Below are 16795 nucleotides of genomic sequence, written 5' to 3'. Positions count from 1 at the left end.
GTTAAGAAGTTTCGTCTAATTAATTCTAAAATTAATTAGACGAAACTTCTTAAATTTTTTTCGTCGAGTTTTTGCCAAAAGAAAAATAATTTTTTTTTAAAGCAAATAGCTCTTGTTAATCTCTTAGCTAACTAAGAAATTCCAAAAATTTCTTAAAGAGCTTTTTTTCGCACAAAAAGGAAACCTTGCAAAATTTCTCTCAAAAATTGTTAATTTTAAGTTGAAAATTGCCCAAAACATGTAAATTTTATAATTTAAAAAAAACCGATAAAATTTGAAAATCGCTCCTTGTTAATTCAAAATCGGTTAATTTTTGAAACATCACAAATTTCACACAGCAAATCATTTTTTTCTTCTCTTATCTAAAATCTATGAATTTTTAACATACAAAAAAATCGAACTTACCAGAAATTTCTTCATAACCGTGAAGTCCTCGAATCGGTTCTTTAAAAAGAAAAATTAAAATAAATTTTTAAAAGCAAATAGCTCTTGTTAATCTCTTAGCTAACTAAGAAAATCCAAAAATTTCTAAAAGAGCTTTTGTTTTCGCAAAAAAGGAAACCTTGCAACTTTCTCATCATTTCTAACTTGAATAGTTCAAGTGTCATTAAATTTAGAATTTTGCAAGTAAAATTCACTTTTACTTTTCCAAATGAATAAATTCGAGATATGTGAAGGGCCTTTCACTCATTTTTGTGCAAATTCTTAGAAAATATCCTCAACTTTCTTCAATTGAATAAACATAAGTCACTTTCAATTAACTTGACAAGAATGCAACTCCAACACCTTCAATAAATCACATTTAATGAAGTTGTTCATCAACTCCAATTAAATCGCCTTTGATTACTCAATTACTTTGATTAATGACAAATATCGTACATTCATGAGAGAATAATCCATAAATCAAACAAAAATTGACTGTCAAGATTTTTTTCTCAGAATTCCTCTGCTTTGTTCTCAAATATTTATTCATTCATCTGTTTGGCGTTCAAACAGAAAACGAGAGAGAGATTCATTTTTGATTTGAATAACGGATCCGTCATTCATCGAATATCAATTAAAAATTTTTTAAGGTCACTGCATACTACTGTTAAATCGGTTGTAGTAGAGAAAACGACGAAGAAGACTCGATCTCGTATTTCATCATACATTTCTGTAACAATTTTTCGAATTAATCAACAGTCGTCTTAAACGATAAATAATGTAATCGCTTTCTATTCAATATTTCTCTCATTCATGAATGGATATATGGTTTTTTGCGCTACTTGTTCGATATTATTAATAAAATGCGTCATCGGAATGTTGATTCGCCACAAACACACACGAGATGTAAATTACCGCCCTTATGGATCGTCGATGTCGCGCGATTTATTTAATCGAGAAAACGTGTGAAGAAATTTTTGCGGATTTTTGATCGACGTCACATTTCTGAAGAGTTTTTGAAGAGACATGAAGTGGTTGCTTGGAGGTCATTACTGTCTTTTTTGTCGTTTGAAGAGGTTTTGGCGTCACAGTACAAAAAACTGAACACGAATTCGTTGCTCGTGTAAATCAAAAAACGACACCGAAATTATCGTAAATCAGATTTTTATTACCTGTCGCATTCATTCAAGTGTCTGTCACGATCGATGGCATTCCCTCGTTCGGTTGTTTGTTTACGAAGTTGCTAATTAAGAGAAGAAATTTGATTGTTTCGAAGATATTTTTTCGTAGCTATGATTTTGTGACATTTTTAAATCGAAGATTTTGTTTTAAATCTCTTGGAAAATTTTTTTGACAAAAACAAGAGATTTTTTTAAATTAAATCTTCACACGACGAACGAGAAGAAATTATCACCATCCGATGACATTCACTTAAAACAGCAGAAAAAAAAGATGATGAAATGTAGGTTACGTTGGCGCCATAAATTTCATTTTAATTAACATTTTATCATGCAGTATTGACGAGAAACGATGTAAATGCAATAAAATGTGAGCACAGTGAATTGAAAATTGAAAAAAAAGATGAATTTGATTAGAAATTCATCTTTTATTTGCACTTTTCAAATCACTTTTCCACTCTTCCTTCTTTGGAAAGCACGTCTCGCAAAGAGATTTTTCAATTAAACTTGGCGCCGTCGATATGGAATTTACGATTCGCAGCATGATGGCAACTCCCTCCATAAATAATTATTTTTGAATTAAAATACTTTTTCACACTTCGCAGATTATTATGTTGTTAACATTCTTCGACACTCGCGGAATGTTCTCGATCCTACGTCGTTATTTAATGGGCTTCAAAACAATAAATAACCTTGACATTCACTCCGTTTTCAAAAAAAAAAAAAATTATTGGAATTTCTCCGTTTTGGACAAGAAGCATAAAAAAAACATTTAATCGCTACAGGCGCATTTCACAACCAGAGTAGATATAAAAATCAGTTTTATCTCTCGCAGTAGTTGTTAACGTAATTTTTACATACAAATCTTTTGCAATTTATGGTCAACGGAATGTGTTTTGTCTCGGTGTCTCTTCGTCGACTTTTTTTTCGTCGCAAACATACGCACATGTGTGTTTGTTTGATTGTTATGAGTCGGTTGTTAAACACAAAAATATTTCTTCCGCATTCACTGGGAGCCGATTTTAACGACAAAATTGTCGACGACACTTAAATTGTCAACGTGAATTTTCACATTATCTCGCGGAACGAGCAAAAATGACGAAAATGACTCAATTTTGATGGCATCTCAGTCGAGTTGAGGGAAAAATTGGAGTACGTTGAACTTTTTCCTTAGTCGGACTGTGCGTTAGATAATGCATATAATTGCTGCGTACATTAAAGTTGAAAAAATCACATAAAAATGTGTAATTACAGATCTTTCGTCTCATTAGACGATTGGGTGAGATGATGTTAACCCTTTAATGCGCGAAGTGAGCTTTTTTGTGGTTCGAAAGGACTCGTAATGAGTTTACGTGTTAGTATATCGATAAGTATCTCCGTGAAAATCCATTCTTTGGGCGTTCCATAGTTGCTGTCAAATTCGGAAAATTTTCTGAACTTAAAAGTTCAAAAAGGCTCTTCTGAAAAAAAAATTATTTATGCTTGGTTTGGATTAATTGAAATATTTTTGAAGTTTCAAAGCCTTGTTACGGGTTAACCACTCATAATTTCCCATAATTTGATGGTTAGAAAATGCATGTAAAACATCCATCAAATTGTCGATCGCCTGAAAAAAAAAGTAGAGAAAAATTACCATCTAAATTATATATTATTAAAAATTTTACTTTAATTAGCTCCCCAGTAGTAGACCAGTTACATCAAACAAGTGTCAATATACTTGCAAGCCTGAAATGAGAAAATGGTTCAATTTTTAGTGCTCTTTTTTTATTTTTAGCACGAGATTTTCCATCATAAAAATTTTCACTTTCATTGAATTTTAATCGACACTAATCAATTAAGTATTTCTCAATAATAAATGTCGCTCGAAATCAAGTCATGAAAAAATATGCAAATAAACATTCCAGTGCAACACTTTTCAGTTGTCGAAATGCATCGAGCTCGAGGGTATCGAAACATCATCATCAAGATGCGTGCACTGGAAGTAGGTTAATATATTTGTTGTCTAGGATTCATGTCTCGTCATGTTAATCGTTGTTTCATCATTTAATGACAATTTTTTAATCACATCGTGAAATTGCAACAAAAAGTGAAAACTCGAGTCTATTTTTAGATTGAGGTTCGTCGTTTCTTTCAAATCTTTTGTTTTTTTGATTTTTTCAAAGATGACAAGTTTTTTGTTTGATCTTGCATCACAAGCCATTGCATCTTAATTGCTTCTTAAAGAGACAATTAGAATAAATCACAGCGATGAGAAACCTGAGATGTTGATCCGATGACGACGTGTTGAGAATGCAATTTTTTGATTTCGTACCAACTTGAGACAGTTACGAGAAACTTATATGGCGATCTAGTCTATTCTGGGGAGACGCGTATTTTTGTTAGTTTTTTTTTACGTCAATAGACAAGCTAAAGTCGCTGTTAATTAATGAGCAATAATATTAATTAGTTGCAAATAGTGATCACTTGACTCGGAATTATGTGATAAATTTTTTGCCTACATCGGCGTTTTAGGGGTTGATATGAACCGAATCTCGTTATTTTATTAAAAATCTAACAGATTTCTCTCAAAAATTGTTAATTTGAAGTTAAAAATTGCTCAAAAATGATAAATTTCACAATTTAAAAAATAACCGCTAAAATTTGAAAATCGCTTCTTGCTAATTCAAAATCGGTTAATTTTCGAAACTTCACAAATTTCACACAGCAAATCATTTTTTTTTCTTGTCTTTTCTAGAATTTATCACTACTTAACTTAAATTTTATAAATTTACAAAAAATATCAACTTCCAGCAATTTCTCCATAACCGTTAACTCCTCGAATCGGTTCTTTGCGAAACCTCACATCTATGCATCAAATACTTGCCAAAGCACTTGAAATAAACACCACATGAATAAATTAATCGCATACTTAATCTACGATCGATCGAGCTACTAATGTTTAACAAACGGCTCTCTGCCGCGTTATATAAAATATGTTGGCGCCAGCGAATAACGTCAAGTTGCCAATAAAGATAAACGAAGAAAAAACAAAATTACTTGCGTTTTGCGTAGAAAATGGCAATTGGCAAAATTGACACGCGTGTTTGATAAACATAATTTTTTAATTTATGTCGACATCGAACGACGACACTACAAGCTATACATAATTTCCTTGGTTATCGTATGGCGCGATGCATTTTGATGCATCATCGCAGTTAATCGTCACAACAAACGGTTAAAAATGGATTACGAATCTCATTATTTATAAAGTGCTCGTAAATAACTCTTGCGGTATTTTTAACTCAAATTGATGGTTTGGTAGCTAAGAGACAAATTTTAAGTTTGAATTAGCAAAATGGCGATTTTCAAATTTTAATCGGTAATTATCGGTTATTTTTCAAATTCTTATTAAAAAATTGAAAAAAATCGTACAAATTTTTACTTTTTTAGTAAATTTTTTGATAATTATCTCAACCAAATCGTGAAATGGAAGTAAATTAATTAAATTTCAATTCCGGATTTTAATTTATTAAAGGTTTGTCCTAGATTACGAGCAATTTTTTCGCATGTTGACACAATTTATCTCTCGAGATGATTGTATAACTGTCGAAAATTGCGTTTCATGCAATAAAAAATATTAATCTGTCAACAATTAAAACTTTTCTCAGACAATGATCGGTAAAAAGTGACTTGAATGCAATTTAATTGCAATATTTACGTGAATTTCAACAATAACAACATCGGCGGTCGAGCTCAAATTACAAATCGCTGCTCGATCAATGGATTTGTTTGACTGCATTATGTAAATAAAGGTGAAATTTCTTTGGAAATATGACACTTTATTGCAAATAATCGACTTTTTCTCAATGGGAAGTGTGCCATAGATGTGAATTTTTCGCATTTTATGCGAAAAACCGATATTTTCCCCGAAGCACATTGCAAGAGAAAAAAAAAGTCATAAATAAACAATTAAAATTGCATAAATTGCGAGCAATCGGCACCACAAACTCCGAGCGATGAAGCATAATAACTGCAAATTATTAAACGAACATGCAATAAATCAAATAGAAAATGTATCGAGCTAAAAATAGATTTTTCGCAGCTTGTCTGACGACGCAGTGCAGCGATCGATGCTTTTGATCAAGTTATTTTTATGTGTGTGGAATTTTATGCGAAAAACTAACATTAACAACGTTGGCAGTTAACTATAATTGCAAGTGGAAGGTACAAAAATGATTGATTGATGCATGCAGCGGAGTGATAAGCGACGACGAGACTTTTATGTTTTTTTTTTCTAAATTAAGTTTTAAAAACTGGTTCGGTTTATAAATAGAATTGAATTTTAATGAGATGAACTTTTCCTTTAACGACGTCTTTTTTTCTTCTTCTTTACAGATGGTATTTCAGAAAAATTAAGCGGATAGAGGCGGAGAAGAAGTTGCTGCTGCCGGAAAATGAACATGGTGCTTTCTTGATCAGAGATTCCGAGTCGCGGCACAACGATTATTCCTTGTCGGGTGAGTTTTGAAATTTATTTTAAGAAAATTGAACTTTTTTAATGAAAAATTTTTATTTTCTTTTTAGTTCGCGACGGAGATACAGTCAAACATTACAGAATACGTCAATTAGACGAAGGAGGATTTTTCATTGCAAGACGCACGACATTCAGGTGAGGATTGAATGACTCAATTTTGACGTAATATCGGAAATTTTTCCAATAAAGTTGGAATTTTTTGTCATATTTTATGCATATTAAGTTCCATAAATTGTCATTTTTTAAATTTTCCGAATGTTTTCTAGATAAAATTTAAAATATTTTTCTTTAAAATTATTTTTATGATTTTCTTATCTGAAAAAAAATTATCATATAATTTTTAAACGAGTTTTTATAGTAAAAAGTATTGAAAAATGTTAATAAAATATTGAATATCCAGTACAAAAAAATTTTTAAAAAATTAAAAAAATTTAAAAATTTTAAATATTGAAAATTTATTTGCCATAGATATAAATGATAGGATCAAATTCAATAGGGTTTAACTAATAAAATTTTTTAAAATTAATTTTTTAAATTTAATTCAAAAAATAATTAAAATTTTAATATAATTAATTTTTAAAATTAATTAAAAATTTTAATTTAATTAATTTTTAAAATTTAATTTATAAAATTCTTTAATTTTCAAACTTATAAAAATTGAAAACTTCATTTTATTAATTTTTTTAATTTTTGAAAAAATTTTTTTTTTTTAATTTTTTAATTTATTTTTAGAAATTTATTTAATTAAAATTTCATTTTTTTTTAGAACGCTCCAAGAACTCGTTGAACACTATTCCAACGACTCGGATGGACTTTGCGTGAATTTGTGTAAACCATGCGTGCAGGTAAGAATCGCCCCAATTTTCTTCGTCGTCATTGTAATAAATATTTCATGTGAACTTGTGTCTTCATCTCATCTCTTGCTTTGCTTTTCATCAATTGTGAATGAACATCAAACGCTTTTCATTAAAAATCTCCTCCTTTCATGTTTTTCACTCAATGTCAGTCAATTTTTCCTTCTGTACAAAAAAAAAAACAAAATACGAAAATTTTTCTCTTAAATTTTATGTCTATCCTAAAAAACCTTAGGGTGGCAGATTTTCATTAGAGGTAGGACCAAAAAAAAATTAAATTGATAAAAAATCTGTGAACGATTTTTTTATGTTTTTTTCTGTTGAAATTTTTTTCGTTTGTAGATGAAAAATTAGGTAATTGGCACTTTTTTAGTGAAATTGAACCCGAAGCCTCCCGTTAGTTTAGTTGCACAATTTTACTTAGAAAACGTCGTTCAAAAAAACAAAACAATTAATCACTCGAAGAAATGAATTCGCAGAAGTCTTGCAAAAAAAAATGAATTCAATGAATTTTTGTTCGTGTTGAAAAAAATATTTATTTAAAAAATTAAATTGAAAAAGGAGCGAAATTAAAATTCATAAAGCGTCGTAAAAATATGATATTTATGTGAAATGAAATTTGCTTTAAAATAGCAATCGCGTGACAATTTGTTGGCTTTGCGAACATTCTGTTGACCCCGACTTGGAATTTATTTGTTTTGAATAGTCTAGAAAATTCGTCAATTTTTAAATAGATTTTTTATTTTAAAGAAATTTGATTTTTTTTGAAAATCGAGTTATGAGTCCAATTCAAGCAAAACGGATTTTCGGTTCTTAAAATTTTATTTTTTTCAATTTCTTTAATTTTTTTCTTTTTAATTTAAAAAAAAATATTTTCAAAAAATTAATAATTTAAAATAAAAATTCAAAAAATAAATTTTTAATTAAAAAAAAAAATTTAATTTAAATAAAATTTAATTTAAATTGAAATATAATTAAATAAATTAAAATTTAAAAATTTAATTAAAAAAAATTCTTGAGTCCATATCAAGTCAAAACGGACTTCCAGTTCTTGAATTTTATTTTTTTTACAATTTTTCCCCGAAATTAATAAAAACTTTCTCCTCTAACGCTAAAAAATTAATGAATTTCAAAGAAAAATCTCGTTTATTATGTAAAATACGTCAAAAACTCCTTCATTCGTCACAACCGCGCAGCTGATTCATGACAAAAGAAATACTTTGTAACTCTAACGCAATTCCTATTGAGATAAATTAAATGAAAAAATCGTGAAACGAGTGAAATTTATACATTACTTTGCAAATTATTATACAAATAATAAATAGAAACACTGCCCGACCTTGATTTAAAAAGTGAATAGATTACAAACTTTTTGAATGAACTGCAATTCTGCGTTTGTCGTGTAGGTACGACGACAACTTGCATTACCACAAGTACGACGACGTTAATTAAACGCTTAATGTAAATAAATAAATTTTTAATTTATTCATTGTTAATAATATTTATTTGTTACAAACGTGTCTGTGTCTCTTTAGCCATTGTTTGTCTAGTTGTTCTTGAAATGCAAAAAAAAAAATGGATTCTTGTGAAAATCTGAAGCACCTGTTCCTTACCTTTAAATTGTTGGGTGTTGTTAAAAAAAAAAATATTTTTTTAATAAAAATTTAATTTTTTTCTTATTTTTCCTTCAACAGATCGAGAAACCAGTGACTGGCGGATTGTCACATCGCACACGTGATCAATGGGAAATCGATAGAAGCTCCTTGCGATTCAACAAGAAACTCGGCTCCGGACAATTTGGCGAAGTATGGGAAGGTTTGTGGAATAATACGACACCAGTGGCCATTAAAACATTGAAATCAGGTAATTTTTCTAAAATTTTTCATGAAAAATGGCTAAAATAATTTTTTTGTAGGTACCATGGATCCAAAGGACTTCTTAGCTGAAGCTCAAATCATGAAGAAATTGCGACACAGTAAACTTATTCAACTGTATGCGGTATGTACGGTCGAGGAACCGATCTTCATTATCACAGAATTGATGAAAAACGGATCTTTGTTGGAGTTCTTGCAAGGTAATTTTGTTTAAAAAATTTTTTTTCGACATTTTTTGATGAAATTTTTATTTTAGGAAAGGGACGCAACTTGAAATTCCCACAATTAATCGATATGGCTGCCCAAATTGCTGCTGGTATGGCATATTTGGAGTCGCAGAATTACATTCATCGTGATCTGGCTGCAAGAAATGTCCTTGTAGGCGACAATAATGTCGTTAAAATTGCCGATTTTGGTCTCGCTAGGTAATTTTTTCGTGTTAAAAATTCAAAAATTGGATAAAAATTTAATTTTTTCGATGAAATTTCAGGTTGATTAAAGAAAACGAGTACGAAGCTCGTGTCGGTGCGCGATTCCCCATTAAATGGACTGCACCGGAAGCTGCCAATTACAGCAAATTCTCAATTAAGTCTGACGTTTGGAGTTTCGGTATTCTATTAACTGAATTAGTAACCTATGGTCGCATACCCTATCCAGGTAAAAATTAATTTTTTCCCATTTTTTATGAAATTTTGACACTTTTTTTCATCGCAGGTATGACAAATGCTGAAGTACTAAGTCAAGTGGAGCACGGATATCGAATGCCATGTCCGCAAAATTGCAATGCCGCATTGTACGAAATTATGCTCGAGTGCTGGCACAAAGATCCGATGCGTCGACCAACGTTCGAGACGCTCCAATGGAAGCTCGAGGACTTCTTCACCATGGACCAAAGTGATTATAAAGAGGCACAAGCCTACTGATAAATGGCCGATGGCGAACGTGCCAATCCGCGTTCTCGCCAAAAGCAACAATCGCAAGCATTGTATCAGTAGACATCGTTTTGTCCCTTTTTCGTTCCGTTTTACTTTTAACACAAAAATTCGTTTCTGTTTTGTTCTTCAAGTCTTTGGTAGCACAAAATCTTTTTTTTTTAGTTCAAAACGTCCCGATTTTAATTTTAATTTTTAAGCAATAAATCGAAAGAAAGACAAATGATGATAAATTCTGATAGATTCCACGCCATAGAGTTAAATTTAAGATTTTTTTTACCGCGCATACAAAAAAGGTGACAATCAACTTTCATTTTAATTCATTAACCGAAGTCACTGCCCATCACATTTTTTTTCACAAATTTTATGAAAATCGAGAAAAAAAATAAATTTAAGAAATTTTCACGTATTAAATGTGTACGAAAAAAATTGCTTTTGTAAATTTCGCCATATTGTCGCTTGATCTGTCTATTAAACAAAAAAAATTAATAATAATTTTTAGATAAAAAAAATACGCAAATCTAATTTTAAGCTATCGAACAAATTTCGGACCTCTTTTTGATACCTAAATACCTACTTATATTTAAAAAAAATTAAAAAATTTTAGCTAAAATCCTAAAATATTAAATTTTAACGAAATAACAAAAAAAAATGTTTTCGAGATTAATTAATTAATTAATTGTGAATGTAAATAGATAGTACTAAATAGTATATTTAAACAAAAATTTATGAGAAAAAATGGACAGTAAATGATAAGCTCGTCAATATTATTATTAAATATTAAAAAAATTGGAAAAATGGAAGTATTCTTTTTAAAAAAAAATTAGCGTCTTCCTGTCATGTCACTCAATTTAAAACAAAAAAAAATCCATAAATTCACACAAACTCAACTACTGCTATTATTATTTTTTTATTAAAAATTTTTTTAATAATATTTTTTATTATTATAAAAATATTTTTTTAGGAGATTGAAAAGTAAGATAATAAACAAAGAGAGTAAAGAATGAACGAAAATAATTTCTAGCAATAATTGTTCGCGTTGATGAGAAATTTGATGAATTTTTTTATTTTTATTTTATTTAATTTCCGAACATTCCTCAGCATTTAATTTTTATTTAATTTAATTTTAAATTAAATTTAATTCTTTCTTACAAAAAAAAAGACAATAGTAGATTTTTTGTATTAAAATTTAATTTTTTACATAAAAAATATTTTTTTTATAATTTTTTTTTTATTTTTCATCAAATTTCTCTCAATAAACCCCATGAAATAATGAATCGACAACTGAATTCAAGTGATACGAATGCAACTATATTTTATTAATAATTAATAAAACTCTGCTACGTAAACTACATTTAATCAAATAATAAAAAAAAATAATTATTTTTGCAAGTAGATATTTAAAAGTATTAAAAATATTTAAAATTTAGCTAGAATTATTTTCCTAATTATTTTCTTTTTTTTAATTAATTAAATAAATATTATTTGATATTATTATCACGTTGCTGCTTTTCTAAAAATTTTCCTTCATTCTCAGCAATTTCTTTATTTTCATCACTAAACAAAATTATCTTCCAGATGCAATTAAATTGTTTCTTATCGAAAGACGAAGGAAAAAAGAACGAACAAAAACTCAAAAATTTAAAACTTAAAAATTTGGACAAAAAATTAATTAAATGAATGAATGGAAAATAAATAATTATTATGACAACTGAATAAACCGATGTGTTAGGATAAAAATAATTAATTAAATAAATAATTAAACAAAAATATGTAACATTAAAATTAAATAATTAAAAAAAAAAAACAAAAATTAATTAATATTATTTAGGAATAAACGACTAATGTATAAGAAAATTGCTGATGATGATGATCTATTAATTAAAAAAAAACAACAAAAACTGTATTGTAATCATAAATAAATAAAAAATTGCATTAAATATCATTTAAGTATTATTAAAAATGTAAAAAATGTGTTTTATTTTTAAAAAATTATTTTGAATTTTTGGTCAAAAAAATAATTTTATTTGCTAATTCCTGATAATTTTTAATAAAATCCTAATTTTTTGTACATTTAAATCTCTCAAAAGACACCTAAAATGTCTTAAATTTAAGAAAATTCGTGAAAAATTCAAGAAAAAATCAAAATTTTTGTTAAAAATTAAAATTTATTTCAACTTTCAAGGACTTATTATTAATATTCTGCGACATCAACACCGATCACGTAACAAAAACCTCAAAATATTTACAAATTTAGACTTCAAAGAGCGATCGCAGATCTTGAATAGTCAATTTCGACCCAATATTCTTCGCTCCCGTGAGAACTGTATTCGCCAAATCCAATTTCTTTTGCTGCAACCCCTTAATTCGCTCCTCAATGGAGTCTTTTGTGATAAATTTGTACAAATGCACCTCCTTCTTCTGTCCCACACGATAAACTCTGTCTTGTGCCTGATTCTCCAGCTGCGGATTCCAATGACAATCGATCATAAAAAGATGATTTGCCACAGAAAGATTCAATCCGACGCCTCCAGCAGTTAACGAGAGCAACATCACTTGCGGCGCATTGCTTCCAGTCCGATTAAATTGCTCAATTATCGAACCGCGAGATTTAACTGGTACTTCTCCCGTTAACGAGACAAATTTCACGCCAGCTGCCACAAGACGCGGTTCGAAGAGTTTCAAAACGTTTGTCCATTGCGACACAAATATTGCCTTGTCTCCCGTGTCTTGTACGTGTTCCTTGAAATAGGTCATGACGGATGAAATTTTCGAACTTGGTCTGTCGAGATTGAAAATGGGGTTTGCGGTGCTCATTAATTTGTTGGAAAAACGAACGGCAGCTTCGTCATCGGCATCGTCGTTGATTTCAAGTTGCTCGAGTTGCTTGATAAGGTCGACTTCGTGCAAGCTGGAATGGGTTTCGTCGTGCCCGGATGAGATGTCGAGTTCTTCGCTACTGGAGAGCATCTGAAATTTAAAAAAATAATTATTTTAAATGCTTTCTGTTTAGGCCATTAAATTTAATTATTTCACTTTATGTCGCATGTGGATTTTTATGAAGGGGGGGGGGAGAAAAAAAATAAAAAAAAAATTAATTTTTTTTTACTAAATTTTTGACGTTTTTGAACGTTAATCGTTAATTGAAGACATTAAAATAATTTTTACTTTTATTATTTTAAGTTTTTAAGTCAAAAATTTAATAAAATTTCACAAAATAAAAATTTAAGAAAAAATAAAAAATTTGGTCACGTGACTCAAAAATTTTTTCATCAAATTTTCGATAGATATAATGCGTTTTTAAAGCAAGTTAAGTTCATATCTTATATAATTTTAATTTTTACTGGACATTATTATCGTTTTTCAATCAAAAAGTACAAAAAAATGTCAAAAATTTTCCTTTTTTTTAATTATTTTTATTTTTCCCCCTGAATTTTTTCGGCAAAATCGGAGGGGGGGGCGACATAAAGTGAAATAATTAAATTTAATGGCCTTAATTTTGAATTAATATTTTTTAAGTTCTTCAATTTTTTGCTTCTAAAACAAATTAAGAATTAAAAATAAAAATTAAAATTAAGAATTTAAGATTAAATTTTTATAAAAAATTTTTTTAAATTTATTTTATGAAAAAAAGTAAGAAATTCAATTAAATTTTGAAAAATTAATATTTTTACTCATATTTTCATTCATATTTTTAGCTTTTCGCCAAATTTTTTCGCAAAAAAAATTTAAATTTCCATCAAAAATTAAAAAAAAAATATTTAAATGAAAATTATATCGAAAGTTTTTTTTTAATTTTCATCAAAATTTCCTTTTTTGTTATTTTTTTATTTTTCATTTTTTTTTTTCAAATATTTAAATTATAAAAAAATCGATATTATTAAAAAATTTATTTAAATTTAAAAAACTCAAAATTCAGAAAAAAAAAACTAAAATTAAAAAAAACTTTTTTTCTTGAAAATTCTCAGAATAGTTTTTTTAATTTTTATAAAAACTAATTTTAATAATTTCTAAAAAAAAATTAAAAAATATAAAAATACTTACAGCTTTAATCAATCCCGGATGATCGCAAATCTGCCGCAAACGCAGTAGCAACGTCAAAATCTGATGAACTTGAACAGTTCCATGTACTGCTGCGAATTTATCATGCAACTGACTAAACTTATTAGCATTCGAGCTTTGGGCATACGGATCAGCATTTCCTCCGCCGCCACGTTGAGCCAAATATTCCGTGAACAAAGTCCGCGAATACGCCAAAACTTTCGAATAAACATTCTTCTCGTTCTGATTCAACGTAACTTCGACCTCATGAACCATCTTATCGGGCAACTTCAGCTCATCCTTCGCTCGCAACATCTCTTTTGTTCGTCTCAAGAGCATCGTTTTCATCAACGCATGAATTCGTGGTCCGCCTCCGCCTTTTTTGTCTTCCAACCAACGTTTATAGGTTGGCAAGTCATCAAATGGCGTAACTCGCAAAAATCTAAGCAACGCATAAATATCCATCTCTTTATTGCAAATGGGAGTTCCGGTCAAAGCCCATCGGTATTTGCCACGCAACGCACTACAAGCCATCGAAGCAACGGTCTTGTGATTCCGAATCGTATGCGCTTCATCCAAAATGATGCGATTCCATTTGACGCCAAACAGGGCAGCTTCGGACTTGTATTCCGACGAGACAATGGAATAAGTTGTCACCACGATATTTTCTCGTGCGAGGTATTTCGCTTTTGGTTCACGGTTCGAGCCATGATGAATGTACAAACTTACGGTATTGCGACGAACACGATTAGAAATCTCCGATTCCCATTGTTGGAGCAACGAAGCGGGACAAACGACTAAAGTTCCGCCATTGTAGTTCGAGCGACGTCCTTTTCCCACCCAACCATGACTTTCGTCGAGATCCGAGTCATCGTCGTCGTCTTGCTGTTCGTTCTCTTCATCTTCCAACTTTTCCATAATTAGGGAAATCATGCTGAGAGTCTTGCCGAGACCCATGTCATCAGCCAAAATCCCGCCACGTGGTTTATTTTTCTCGCGCCAAAGCATCCAAGCCAATCCGTGTTTCTGATGGTCCATCAGTTCGATGTTTAAGGCAGCTGGCGTTGGATGCAAGACATCTTCCGTCGGTTGGGACGTCAATGAGCCGTGAATATTGTTCAAACGTTTCTCCGTGAGAGCTTTTTGGTTCTCAAAAGTCTTCATGCCTTGTTTGCCAAAGTGTTTGGGTTGCACAAGTTTGTTCGCGTTCTCGATTTCGTTCCAATTTATTCCATTTTGAGGCTTTAACACGGAAACGGGACCCGGTTCTCGTACTTCAACGATCGAATAAAGCTCTCCAGTGACGTCGTTGCTATTTTGATTGTCCTCAACTACCTCAACGGAGTCATTTCGCAGGGAATTCTTCAAACTTTGGTTCTCGTCGACCTCCAAGCCTTGTAATTTATTCTCCTGCTTCGTAATATTCTTTTCCAAGTCCTGCAACGTGAGTTCGATCTTCTTTCCGTTATCAGGCAACGAGTGTCGTGTCATCAAAACGTTCAGCAAAACATCCTTTTTGCGTTTCATCGCGTCAAGCTCGCGACATTCGTGCTCGTACATACTGCGACTAATTTTTTTCTTGCTACTTTCGAGTTTTGGGGTGCTTTGTGGCTTTTTCACGAGTAAATTGGCGATTTTCGGTTGTAACGTTGGCTTTGTTGGACTATTTTCTTCGTCGCTGCTGCCAATTTCCAAGATTTCATTCGATTTTTTGATTATTTGAACGTCAGAGTCGTCATTTTCGTTGTCCGAATCCTCAATTAAGGTGACTTCGTTGTTCATGGGCATCATTCCGGGAGCCATTGTTGACGAGACTTTTTGTTGAATTGAATTTTCGAACTCTGCGATGGAATTTTGATCCATTGAATTTTCTTTGACGTCTGCGGTGACGTCGTTTTCATCTTCAGCGGGAGCATTTTCGTCTTCAGGCTCTTCCTCTTCCTCGATTTCTTCTTCGTCGCTGCTGTGACCAACGAAAATTCCGATGCTTCGACGAGTGCTGGGCGATAAGGCACGACGTTCGTATTCCAATTCCTCCTCGCTGTCATCCGATTCGATAATGGGACGGCGTTTTTTGGTGCTTCGAGCACGACGACCGATCATACTTTCGTCTGTTTCGTTCAGGGAAGGCGTTTCGTCGTCGGATTCTTCGTCACTTTCAGCTTGAGAACGACGAGATTGGTTTGGAGTCTTTTCCTCATCGTCACTTTCTTCTTCAGAACGACGAGATTGGTTTGGAGTTTCTGTTTCTTCCTCACTTTCTTGACTTTCGTCATCAGAAATTGCATTTCGCACGAAACGACCAACGTTACTTGCATTTGTTTCATCGTTATCTACTGTACTGTCGTGATTTTCGGACCCAGCAGTTTCATTTTTGCCTGAAAATCGAAACAAATCATGAGAAAAATGACAAAAAATCTAAAAATTTTAAACTTACTTTGATCTAACGAAGCATTTCCTTCATAATCCTTCGACAAATCCTGATTTCCATCCTCTTCTTGAGCTACGAATTAAAAAAAAAAAATTAAAAAACAAGTCTAAAAAACCAAAATTCACTTACTTTCTTCCAACGTAACTCGCGAATCCTGAAATTCCTGATCAGAAGATGAGTCTTCATGACTTTGTGCGGTTTGATCTGGAGCTGTAAAAGCATAAAAATGAAAAATCCTGAAAAAAATAAAGAATCGAAAACTTACTATCATCGAACGAGGCACGAGAATCGACAAATTCATCCTCGGAGAACAAGTCTTCATCACTTTGTGACATTATTTGAAGAGTTTTTGCTCTATTTTCTACTTTTAACTACGTTTTAAAGGGAATTTCTAAAGATTTTTGTACTTTTTTTGATAAAATTCGTGAGCAATTGCGAAATTTCTGAATGGCGGTTATTTTTGTGAGACGAATGAAAGTGATAAGGAGTTTTGCGTTTCGAAAAATACGTCAGTGAGACGAATAAAATAGATAAATTTGAAAAAAGGAT

The 16795-nt window shown here is 30.9% G+C and overlaps 2 protein-coding genes across 2 annotated transcripts in view; one reads left to right on the top strand and one right to left on the bottom strand.

The window, feature by feature from the left end:
- Window positions 1–10223, top strand: part of LOC134832390 (tyrosine-protein kinase Src42A) — a 29871-nt gene extending 19648 nt beyond the window's left edge. Inside the window, exons 3-10 of the mRNA XM_063846396.1 lie at window positions 5976–6097; window positions 6165–6249; window positions 6881–6959; window positions 8663–8831; window positions 8884–9042; window positions 9099–9267; window positions 9333–9499; window positions 9557–10223. Coding sequence (XP_063702466.1) covers window positions 5976–6097; window positions 6165–6249; window positions 6881–6959; window positions 8663–8831; window positions 8884–9042; window positions 9099–9267; window positions 9333–9499; window positions 9557–9765 — 1159 coding nt within the window. The 3' untranslated portion in view covers window positions 9766–10223. The remainder of the gene's footprint in view (window positions 1–5975; window positions 6098–6164; window positions 6250–6880; window positions 6960–8662; window positions 8832–8883; window positions 9043–9098; window positions 9268–9332; window positions 9500–9556) is intronic.
- A 1705-nt stretch (window positions 10224–11928) lies between these two features.
- LOC134832389 (transcription termination factor 2) lies at window positions 11929–16312 on the bottom strand. Its single transcript, XM_063846395.1, has 3 exons — window positions 16253–16312; window positions 13819–16193; window positions 11929–12744 (listed from the first exon to the last, which is right to left on the bottom strand). Exons 2-3 carry the CDS (start codon window positions 15916–15918, stop codon window positions 12028–12030), a joined length of 2817 nt encoding a protein of 938 aa, XP_063702465.1. The 5' UTR covers window positions 15919–16193; window positions 16253–16312; the 3' UTR covers window positions 11929–12027.
- Window positions 16313–16795: the final 483 nt, after the last annotated feature.

The sequence above is a fragment of the Culicoides brevitarsis genome, chromosome 2 (genome assembly GCF_036172545.1).
Source record: "Culicoides brevitarsis isolate CSIRO-B50_1 chromosome 2, AGI_CSIRO_Cbre_v1, whole genome shotgun sequence".
NCBI classification, from domain to species: domain Eukaryota; kingdom Metazoa; phylum Arthropoda; class Insecta; order Diptera; family Ceratopogonidae; genus Culicoides; species Culicoides brevitarsis.
The sequence above is the reverse complement of the archived record's forward strand: the minus strand, read 5'-3'. Positions and strand labels throughout refer to the sequence as shown.